General features: G+C 35.9%; 1 protein-coding gene across 1 annotated transcript; it reads right to left on the reverse strand.

Annotated features, from left to right (window-relative positions):
• Positions 1-434: 434 nt before the first annotated feature.
• Positions 435-7166, reverse strand: LOC145782241 (leucine-rich repeat-containing protein 23-like). Its single transcript, XM_082594024.1, has 8 exons — positions 7025-7166; positions 5372-5484; positions 4962-5136; positions 4087-4165; positions 3355-3489; positions 2627-2759; positions 2309-2385; positions 435-1391 (listed from the first exon to the last, which is right to left on the reverse strand). Exons 1-8 carry the CDS (start codon positions 7091-7093, stop codon positions 1210-1212), a joined length of 963 nt encoding a protein of 320 aa, XP_082450150.1. The 5' UTR covers positions 7094-7166; the 3' UTR covers positions 435-1209.
• Positions 7167-11801: the final 4635 nt, after the last annotated feature.

Below are 11801 nucleotides of genomic sequence, written 5' to 3' on the forward strand. Positions count from 1 at the left end.
AACTTGAATATATCAGAATTAGCCTAAAGTAACTTCATTGTCTCAAAGCTTTTTGTTTGACACTCATCAAGATGTATGACCTCTATGACATGTTTCTCGGCAGCCGATTTGTAGCAAGAATTGACAGCGATAGACACCGTGTTTCGCCCATGAGGCTGGGCTCGTCAGTATCGCACCACTAATTCTGCCACAAAGGTATTCGACCACCGCTTTACCAGTCAGTTTAACTCTTATAACCTCTATGACGTTACATTTTCTAAACTTTGGGTTGACTTCAGAGCATAAAAGTTAGTGACTTACCGGAATAAGATCGTTTTTTGAATCAACCAAGGAGAAAATTGATAAATAATAAAACTGTAATAATCTCGCAAAAAAAAGCAATCAACCTATGTCTCTAAAACAAAGTTTGCCTAGTTTTAAACGAAACTGCATTAAAAGAGCGAGTTTTGCCAATACCAAACATTCAAATATCTCAGTCTGGAATTAGCAACAAGAAAACATAGAGACTTAGCTTTATTTCCGAAAAATGCCGAAGAAAACGTGATCTTATCCTTTTGCTATGCCACCGGACAGCACCATTTTACAGAAATATTTATACCCACAATTTTGTTGAAAATGCTCTCAGAATGCACCAAACTGAAAGTAATTTTTCAAAATTTTCTGGGGGAGGCCCCCCAGACCCCCCGCCGCTATGTGTCGCCTTCGGCGAGCACGCCATCGGGCTTCGCCCGCCGGCTGTCAACACCCCCCTTTTTAAAATTTTTGACTACGCTACTGTCTTGCACTGTCCATTTTTTGCCCCCCCATTGTTGAAGGTCTGGCGGCGCCACTGAACAGCACCCACCAAACAATACCGGCAATGCAGGAACAAAGGCAATCGAATAACACTATTTTGGTGAATCTAGAGAACGTTTGCCTCTAATGGAACTTGCTGTAACCATTTGAGCTATAATACGGAATTGAAGCAAACATTTGAGTAACCTGATTGAACAAATACTTTTTTAGGTGTTTGACTAAAATCGATTGCAACCAAATATCCAAAAAAGTATCATTTCACAATACGGTGACAGTGAAAGTCTGTAAAATCAACTGTGGCTAGCCTACAAAACTTTCCACTTTGGCAATTTCATGCATATAGCTAAATGTATAACACTCTCAAACAAATTTTGTTTTAAAGGCTTGAGTTTTTTGTTACAGTTGTCGCATATCCTAATCGTCAAGATCCTCTTCGCTTTGTTCATCTTTTAATTCTTCGAGTCTCCTTTGTTCAGATAAACTCTCTGCTTCTTCTCGCTCCTCTTCAGTATATTCCTCTTTATCTAATCTTACCAGTCTCCTCAGGATCACCAAGACTTCTGCCCTGTAGCCATCTTCCTCCGCACAAGGATTTTCTAACAATAACATGAAAATAAATTTTGTGAAGTGCCTCATGTCGTGTTCTACGTAGGCCTACAATTTTTGTCTGCAAAAATTGTAATAACAACAACAATAGCCTACTAAAATATACTGTAGATTGTTAAAGATATTTACCATGGTTCATCAGCCGAAAAAAGATCTACAAAAGGCAGTGAAACATTTTTCATAAAGTAGGCTACTTCTTTCAAGCGCTCATTTTTTCTGTAGTAGTACAAATTACACACTTTACATACACTTACGGCAATAACAAATAATTTAAAAAAAATAGTATGTTCACTAAGTAATTCTTTGTTTGTTTGTTCAGTCACTTTTCATTTCCTATACAATCTTGGTTTTAAGTTTTTTTGGGTAAACGAATTTTGTATCAATAAACTTTAAATCAATACAAAAACATTAGAGTTGTTTGATACGAATCTTCACAGGATAGCTAAAAGTTAACTTCTTCACTGCGTAAAGTAATTTAAAACGATGCAAGATTAAAACAAAAAATGCGTTGAAATAGTTTATATATGTTTCGTGTTGAACAGATCTAAACCTAAACAATTAATAATTGTTTGAATGACATGAGGTGATACTTTAAAATTTAAGGTAGCCTACATTCTGCATTCCGACGTAGTCCTACCTAGCCTATGTGTTTGGTTTTTGTTTCTATTTGGCAACAAAACGAAAAATCTTTTAGCCTATGTGGAATCGAAAGTCTTCAAGGAGAAACAATAATTGAAACGAAATCAAACTAAGACAACAAATTTTTCTTTGCAATGAACAAAGTAGGCGACTTCGAAAATGTGGTTTACCAAGCAATGTAGCCGAGAAATGGACGATAAAGGTAACTTTAAAAAGTAATCTTTAGAAGCAAATTTTGGCCTAACAGTAGGTAAGTGTAGTATACTACCATTCATAACAAGAGCTCTGAATAAAGGAAGGCACACCAGCTTCTTCACTTCTTTCAAGTCTGCAATGCTGTTTCCCCTACACCAAAAATAAAAATTTTTTAACAACAGATTTAACATTGCTTAAAACCAGCATAAAACTCAGGGATAAAACTTATGCTTGAAATTGAGATAAATTAACAATAACTTGATGCAGTAGATAGAAAGTTACTTCATACATTGAGCTTTGATCACAAATTAAAACGAAAACATAAAAAATGAAAAAACTCTGCATCCGCTTTGGCCACTGATTTTACATAAATTAAGTAAAAGGCCAGAACCTTATGTTAAGATATTGTAGCTTCTTCATGTTATCACTAAATCCACCAAGGACGGCAATTCTATTGTCACGAACATGCAGTAGTTGCAGATTTGCCAGGTTGTCCAATCCTTCAAGTTTCTCTAGGGAGTTACCTGCCTAAAATACAAAAGAACTCTTTAAAAGTTTCTTGTGATAACAACTCTGTTTGCATTAACAATAATGAGCATGATACAAACAACTGATCTGGCACGCTTGATTGATTGTGGGAATGTTTATCCCCGGATTGAGAAAGCTTTTTGAGAGCATAATCCTGGCAGTTTGACATAGGCCTAGACTTGTAGAGGCTTTCAATCACAGACACAGGTCTGGTCACCGAGATTGATAAAGGAAAGTTTCCGCTCGTTGTTGAAATGTTGTCTGGGAATTTTTCCATCCACCAGGTACCGCTGAACGGAGAGATATGAAGAGGAAAATAATTTTTAGAATCGCACAGGTTCTGGCGGGCTGGATATGGCCTGCCAGTTTGTTACCCCTGCAAACCTGCACTATTGAATGGCTGTAGGCTTATAGCAATGGTCACTCTAAAAAAGGCAGAAGAGACAAATAAAGTTGCGAATAAAGTTGAGAATCGACGCTAAAGACAATAGACGAGGCCTGGAAGTTAAAAATAGGTAACACTGACACATCATCTGAATGCTCTTCACCAGTCAAAAAAACAAAAAATAGGCTATGCGACCATGCGTGTACTTGCCAAATATAAATTCTTGAGAGTAGGAAGATTCAAACCGATTATACTTTCCAACTTATTTCCACGCAGTTCCAGTGTATGAAGATTTCCCAGCGCATTCGTTCGCAGATTACTAACATCCGTGATAACGTTTTCTGCAGCAGAATTGAATAGTAGGCTCTATAACTGACGCTAAACATTTGTATGTTTTCAAGAGACTATAAAAAAGCTGTAGGCCTAAATCTAGTCTACTGTAGCCTACAATCCAAGCTTTTTCATTGTCAAATAAACATCTAAGCCTCAAATAGACACAAGAAAAACAAAGAGTTCAGTATTATTTTAAGTAAGCTCGGAAAAAGATAAACAAACTGACTGTTATCAGCAGCGTTTATCGTGTCTAAACACAGTTAGAACTTAGTCCTATGCCGGTAGTTTTTGTTTAGGCTACTAAATCTTTAATGTACTTCTTTTGTCAGTGAGCAATTTATACTCTGTTAAACCCTGCGCTGTTGTTTTATTAGTTTATTTCATGCTAGTTGTGGCATATTAAAGTAAATTTTCTGTCAAAGCTCAGATTCTCAAAGAGTTTTGTAGCAACAACTAGGGCCGTAGTCAACTGTTATGTCAGGGGGTGATCAATCCACAGAGGACATTAATCGTTTGCAGAGGTAAAAGTAAGAAGAAGCTTTTCCCCTAACCTCGAGGTGGCTACGGCCCTAATAACAACATGAAGTAGGCATTAGGCAACTTACTATTCAATATTAGCTTTGCCAACTGGGGGTGTTCAATTCCTTTCATACATGTAATTTTATTTTCCGATAAATCCATTACCTGCACATTCCAACACAAAAAAATATTATGCTACCGCTTATCAGTTGTTATGATGATAATAATCATAAAATTGTAAATCATGTAGTTGTAGCTTTATTTCCATATTTGTTAAATATAGAAAAAGCATAAAGTATTTCAAGTACACAAAATGTGAATCTATGCTCAACTGCAATTGCATTATGAGCACTCACCTGTGACTATTGCAATGAGTTGTAACGTACCCGTAGGCTACACCGCATAGGTTTTCTGGTGTGGATAAAGTAAACCATTACAGAATGTTGTAAACGAGAATACGGTAAGCATTCTTATTGTTATTCTGACACTTTATCAACCAGACACGGCCTAATTAAGGAACTAGATTAAGTAACTTGACCTGTTTATGACAAAAAAAGTTGCTGCAGACAACCAAATATGTGAAATGGAAATCACAATTTGGAATTGAAACCTCATGCGCAAAATTAGAAAATAAGCTAAAAAATAACGTAAAAAATATCAACCAATAGACCTATCTAATTAGATTAACTTAAATGAGAGGTGAGATAAGAGTATAGAAGAGTGAAAAAGTGTACTTATATTTTTATACAGTAGGCTAGTAGCCTAGTAATCACAAAAAAATCAAATTATTCGCACACCACTACGCAGTTTAACATCAAAGTACTGTAGAAAATTAAATTGGTTGACTAAGATTTAGGTCCAATGGTAGCCTATTGATGAAGTTACTTATCGCACAGTTGCATGTTGATTCACTAGTGTACATTTTGAACTAACCTAAAAAGTAAAGGTTATATAAACTCACCTGTAAGTATGGCAGTGTCTCTAACGAAGCAGTTGTTAGGTTGTTTCTGTCAGCTTTTAATGTCAACAAATGTGCAAGGTGTTTAAGAGGTGAAAGATCTTGAATCAGGTTTCCAGATATATCAACATATTTGACATGGATAAATTGCTTCATATGTTCCACATCAGTTAACTCACTGCAAACCACATATTATCAAAATTAAAAACAATATCCAGACATTTTGTATTATTATACCTAGGCCTACTGTTTTAAATGTAACACAGCAACAGAACATTCGGTCTAAACAACAAGACCTAAGTTTACATGATGTCAACACACTTTAACATTTGTTGCAGTTAAAGGCTACAATAAAAACAAAGCAAGGTCTGCATATTCCTGATGATACATGAGTTAAGAATATAAAATCTTACCGGTCATGACAGTCCATTTTGACAAAGGCATGGGCCAGGCCACTTCCAATTTTGCACAGCATTGATAGACATTCTGGAACAACTTCTTGACCAAGTGGATTTGTTGGCAACTTCTAAAATAGACAAACAAAGATGCTTGGCAAACATTAAAAATTGTAATGGCAATAAAAAATTAAAAAAACGGACACCAATGTTGTACATATATATAAAACGTACCATCAAATGAGAATTGGATGGTACATTTAATCATAATGCTTCTTTTTATATAGCACTGTATCCATCGCAGAAAGAGTTGCTCTTGAGCGCTTTACAAAGCAGGCATTTAGGCTATTATTATTATTTATTTGCATCTTAATATCATGCAGAACTAACTACTGGTGATATGTTGATCAATTTGAACGTAAAATAGGCTATTATAGACTACAGTTGCCCTTCAAATATTTGTGGTTCAGCATTGGCTGTTTCAACTATTCAAATTTTCTTTTCAGATTCTACCATTACACTTAAAACCATTTTAAAGACATATGCTTGTGCTAATGTGCTACCATAGTGATATACACAGTAAGCTTTTAATTATTAGACACGTGTGTTTATTATTTAATGTATGTATGTAGGTACTTCAAATATAGTTATATACTATTCTCTAAAACCTCTATATGTATGTAAGTACTTATTATGTACTCTGCATGTACAGTAGATACTTGTGTTCGCACAATGTCTCAGAACTAGTCTGAAGTAGTCTATATGGTTGGTTTGGTTTTGAATCTTTATTCTCAGATTGACAAAGCCTTTGATAGGTTATATGATAGTTTTGCATACTTGTAGAGGCTTTTGATGCAGGGATGGCTACCAAGATTGGCAGAGTGACGTTTTCCAAAGTGAAGTAATGTTTTTAGAATGACATTTTCTGATATAAGGCACATTTCAAACATAAAATTAATATGGAGGCTGATTGTAATACCTATTCAATAAGCATTCCATTTTACTAAAATAAAACTAAGTTTATATTAGGCAATGTATAATTATTGACTAGAGTAAAATCAAGCTGTAAGAATATTACAATCCAACTGTACAATACAATCCTACATTTAAAAAATAAGATTAGCTGATAACTATTTATTTCTCACATGTTGTTAACACACAAATAGGCAACCGACATTAGTTATTGTAACATTTTTATCCAGCAGGACAACTATTTGAAGCAGAATTGAAGCAACAAAAATACTGTTGGTGCCACAGTCGCAAACACATCTAAAACATGACCTACAAACCATACTTTTAATACAAAACACAAGGGAATTGAAAAAGGGAGTTTATTTTTTATATTTTCCTGACAAAAGAAGATGGTTCCCTCTACCTGTCAACTATGACCTCATTATTAGGTTTTAAAAGCTAGCATGCAGAGACCATTTTCTAGGTGTTCATTTTTTTTACAGCAGGCTTTAAACACACACTAAGTTTACAGTTTGCTCAATAGCTGTTCAGATTATATCAAAATAAAGTGATGAAATATGAAATAAAGAGTCACTTTGTAAATCAAGCATGTGTTTCAAACTTTCTAAAAAAATGTGAACACCCAAAATGGTTACTGTAGGTTACCCTACTGGTTTTAACAATATTTAAGTTAAGGCTACAATGTTAATAGTTGTATACTTCATCATGTTGGTTGTCTATTTGTTCTTCTGTGACTTCTTCTTCAAAATCCATTGAACTATCAGACATATTTTAAATTAAAATGCGTCTTACTTGAAAAATAAACTTTTAGATGAGCATCTGCACAAGTAGTTCTCTTACAAGTTACTTTTAAAAAAATAAAACAAATTTTATTAAAAAAAACATAGCCTACTAAGAATCTTAACTGTATTTAAATTAAGAGATTTTTATTGTGTCTTATCTTTTCTGTTTTCTGTTGTGATTTTTGTTTTCTCTTCAAAGATTTCTTATTTTTGTTTATGTATGTTTTCTTATTAATTGTTATTTGCGAGTGTGTTAATGTTTTTCTCTGTAGTACCATGTGTACTGGACCAGAATACAATATAATAATAATAATATAAAATAAGTTTACGCATGATGCTTGAAAGGCATTGGTTTGGTGCTGCTTAAAAGTGGGCAGCTATGTTTTGGCAAGACACTAACTTCTAACAATGACCTTGATAACATGTCAAAAGAGGAGAAGCTAACATATACGGTAAATGATAGTTATCACATAGCGAATCAAACGTTTTTCTGGTTTTTATTTTGGGAATGTTTACCGACAGACTAAGAAAGCCTTCTTGGAGGCTTAATTTGGCAGTTGTTAGCACATGCTCAGCTGATAGGCTAATGGTTTTTAATGATGAAAATGCTGTCATTAAGACTGACAAAGTAAAATTTTTGATTGTTGTTGCGTATAAAATATTCCAACTATTTGATGCCATTGAATAAAGAAATACCCTTGAAAGGACATTGTCCAAGTGGACACCTGGTTTGAATCATTAGATGTTAGATCATTGTGCACTGTTTTTGTTCTCATAGTCACCTGTTTTGAAAAAGTTAGAATTTTTTTGAAATCTCTAGACGGTAAAACTAAACGCAGTTGAAAAGCACTTTAAATACAAAAAGAGTAACTGCAATATCTTGTAATCAATGTACCTAGAATAAACTTTTCAGAAAAATCTCTTTGACAAAACGACATAATAAAAGCTGCAAATTTAATCCAATATAATTTACAATCAATTTAACTTTATTTTTCAATTTTATTTTAGCCTAAACGCTATTTGAATCATTATAATTAATTTTATTTAGTTATTTTTTTATGCAATATTCCAATACTTGTTTCAGTGTGGAATATTTGAGCTAGCATGAGACGTACTTCAGCACAAAAAATTGAATCGCGTGGATTTTCTCCTAGCAACAGCTTTCATCTAGCGGAAAAACTGAAAGCATTTCAAGGTTTTTCACAACTAGGATGCGAAACTAAATCCGCTTTTGGCTTATCCGCAGCATTAGAAGGGTTACGTTTTTTTCTGATTTACAGAATAATATCCTTTTTATGATTATACAAGAAGATTGAAGTTGGTTTTAGAGGAATTTAAGGTTTTTAGTTAAAAGAAAGCCAGCAGCAAAGCGTAAAAAATGTCAAATTGGCAACTGACCCTTCTTATGTCGGCGTAACAACGGAGCTGCGCGCCCTATTCACAACAACATACATTCACAACATTATCAAAAGATATGCTAAGGAGGTTTTGAAACACTAGTGTAGGCTCAGTCAGCTACATTTACAGACTGCTGAGGGTGCTAATTGTTTTGTGAGGAAGTAACATCACTTGGTGCGTTCAAATTACTATGAAGAAGATACGTTTACATGAGCTTTACATGAACAACATGATGTAAAGCTCATGTAAACGTATGTTCTCATGTAAACGTAGCTCTATTAAAACACAGCTGGGTTTCATAAGAGCCCCTCCAAATAAAATGCTAGGAATGCATCCCTTGGTATAAACCACTCGAAACAAACAAGTTTTATTTTGAATTTCCACGAAGAAACACAAGCATCTGAAAGTGCTCATGTGACATTTTGCTGCGTTTTGGCTTCAATATGTCTTTGCCCATTGAAAACATTCTTTCAACTTCAGCGCTGGAAGGTATCGGCGTGTTGTAGCGAAAAAAAGACATTGAAAAGTATACGTTGACGCTATTCTCTGCACAAAAACACAACACCTGAGCAGAAATGCCAAGTCAGATAAATAGTTGGTGCTGTTGTCAATCGCGTTGATGTCACTCAGCAATAAAAACTTAACAGTAAATTCAATATTGACGGCTTGTCGACTGGTGCCTTATTTAACAACAACACGAGATTTTTAATTTTTTTTTTGGCGACATGGTGATTTATCCAACGAATCAGTCAAGCGTAAAGTTACAGTGGTCTGCTGTTGAATAATTGAAGTGGAAAGGGCTTCTGAGTCCTGTGGGTTTCTAAGAAATTTTCCTCAACAGTACTTGAAAGTTTAGTTCTATTTTCAACTTTCAAGTACATGTAATTATCTATATAGTCAATAAAATTTTGTGTTTTTGCGGAGTGGAATGTTGATTGAATCTTTATCCTCGGACTGGGAAAGCTTCTTGCAGAGCTTAATCCTGGCAGTTTCGCATAATTGTAGAGGCTTTGAATCACTGACGCAGGCCCGGTCACCGAGATTGACAGAGTGAAGTTTCCGATTGTTGAAGTCTTGTTGCCAGGGAACTATTCCATCCATTAGATGTCGCTGAATGGAGAGCAGTCCTCAACGTGCGTTGCTCAAGCGCACACCCCGAGAGTCGAACCAGCGCCGCTTGATCTTGAAGCTTCTTCGTTCCAGAAGAGACGCGCTAACCAATTGAGCTGTCGGGGCAAGTAACCAATTGAGCTATTGGTTATTACGGGAGCAAGTCTTTTAGGCGCAGACAGTTAGGCACCGGTTTAATAGGCGCGCACACTGTGGCGTCTGGATATTTAGGTGCGGAGCAGTGTGGCGCCCATTCATTTAGGTGCTATTCCTAGTAAAGTCTGCAGATTGTATCAGCTTGGCAGGTAGGGCAATGCTTTTCACACAAAACTTTGTATTGAACAGAAAAATATGTCATGGCTTCCGTGAGTGAAGCTGCTTAAACTGGCAATGCTCTTCACGCAAAATGTTATATAATAATGAACAGAAAAATATATTGTTTTTTAATGCGCGTGTTCGGCATTTATTTGTTAGTCGAGGTTTGCGTCGGCGAAAGCTTTATCAATAAATTATTCAAGTTTCCGAACATGACTTAGTTCACTTTTAGTTAAGTCAAATAATAACTACACTAAACATCTAAAAAATATACCGTAGCCTATATTCAAGCGGGTGGTAGGCTTGAGTGAAGATTAACTTAGTTTTCCGTCGAAACTCCGACTAGGTTTAATAACGAGCAAAGTCGCACCGTTACGCTTGCATTTTGTAGGCAGGGTTCATATGCCCTATGGAAATGTATTCATGTAGTAGAGCGTTATCTCATACGTAGTTACGTTATCTCATACGTAGTTACGTATCCGCCACACGACCAATCCATCCCGAGTAGAAGTAATTGCGAAAGATAACAGATTAAGTAAAGTTCTATCTGGCTGCAACCTGTGTTCACTGTTCAGGATGCATAGTAAATGTCCTGTGGAGATGTGCTAATATCAAGAGTAGTAGAGCGGTGTCTCGCACCTCTTTTCAACACGCGCATTGACAAAACAACACCTTTTTCTGTTCAATATAACATTTTGTGTGAAAAGCATTGCCCTACCTGCCAAGCTGATACAATCTGCAGACTTTACTAGGAATAGCACCTAAATAAACGGGCGCCACAGTGCTCCGCATCTAAATATCCAGACGCCACAGTGTGCGCGCTTGTTTGACCGGTGCCTAACTGTCTGCGCCTAAAAGACGTGGACTCGTTAGTACAGTAGTAAATACTTTTAAGGCCTTCAAATCAATTTATTGGTTATGACAGGCTCCATAGTCCATATTAGGATATGCTAAACTATACCTACTGTATATCAAACAGAGTGAATGAAATTGTCAAAGCAATGCATTGTATAAATGTTGGCTAGATTATGGCACAATCAAGATGATAGCTAAATACTTTAAGTGGTTACCGTTAGGGGTGTTCAATTTCGATTATTTGAATATTCGAAATTCAATTTATTTTCGATTTCCGAATTTCGATTTCGAATATCACAACTATTCACCACACTGCAAAATGTGATTTTATTGAAAGAAACGACATGAAAATTTGCTAGAAAACATGAAAATTCGCTAGAAAACGCGAAAAAAAGCGATGAAAATTTGCGAAAAAAGAACACAAAATAATGTCTACAGCTCCAGGCCCATGTTGGTGTTTAAGAACACATGGTCACCCATCAGTCGGATCTCAGCTTCGTGACGGTCAGGCCAGCTTTTGAAAACGATCGCTCCGCTGAAGCCGAGGTCGCTGGGATCCCAAACACTTCAAGTTCATTTTCACAGCGAGCGATTCACTGCCGCAACATTTCACTGCAGAGGTTTCGACTCGAAAGCGCCATCGAGTATGTTTTCAAGCGCATAAAGCTAAACGCACACTCCGTCTACGTAGCAAATTATGTTGTTTTTGGGAGTATTCAACATCTGATGGCATTGAATCGACATGAAATGGTAGATTTTTGCTATGTCCCAGGCAGCAAAATTAGTCATTTTTACATTGAATCAACGTCTGCAGACATTAAATCAATGTAAAAATGACAGATTTTGTTGTCTGTTGTTGGATTGTAGCATCGCAACTCGTTCTAGTGATTATTTATCGCGAAGCTGTTGCGGTTTGCATTCAAAATGTGTTTTCCTGCTGCCGATCGCTAGTTCATCTATTGTTTTATGTATCAATACAGCATAAAAAGTTGCCCCCACACAGAAATATGTGTGGG

Source organism: Aplidium turbinatum, chromosome 13, assembly GCF_918807975.1.
Source record: "Aplidium turbinatum chromosome 13, kaAplTurb1.1, whole genome shotgun sequence".
NCBI classification, from domain to species: Eukaryota; Metazoa; Chordata; class Ascidiacea; order Aplousobranchia; family Polyclinidae; genus Aplidium; species Aplidium turbinatum.

What these genes read in the sequence shown, in the direction of transcription:
- LOC145782241 (XM_082594024.1), bottom strand. Translation starts at nt 7,093, where the DNA reads ATGTCTGATAGTTCAATGGATTTTGAAGAAGAAGTCACAGAAGAACAA. An exon ending in AAAATGGACTGTCATGACCG is followed by an intron (nt 5,137 to 5,371) that starts GTAAGATTTTAT and finishes TGTGGTTTGCAG; the next exon opens with TGAGTTAACTGATGTGGAAC. An exon ending in GGCAAAGCTAATATTGAATA is followed by an intron (nt 3,490 to 4,086) that starts GTAAGTTGCCTA and finishes ATTCTGCTGCAG; the next exon opens with AAAACGTTATCACGGATGTT.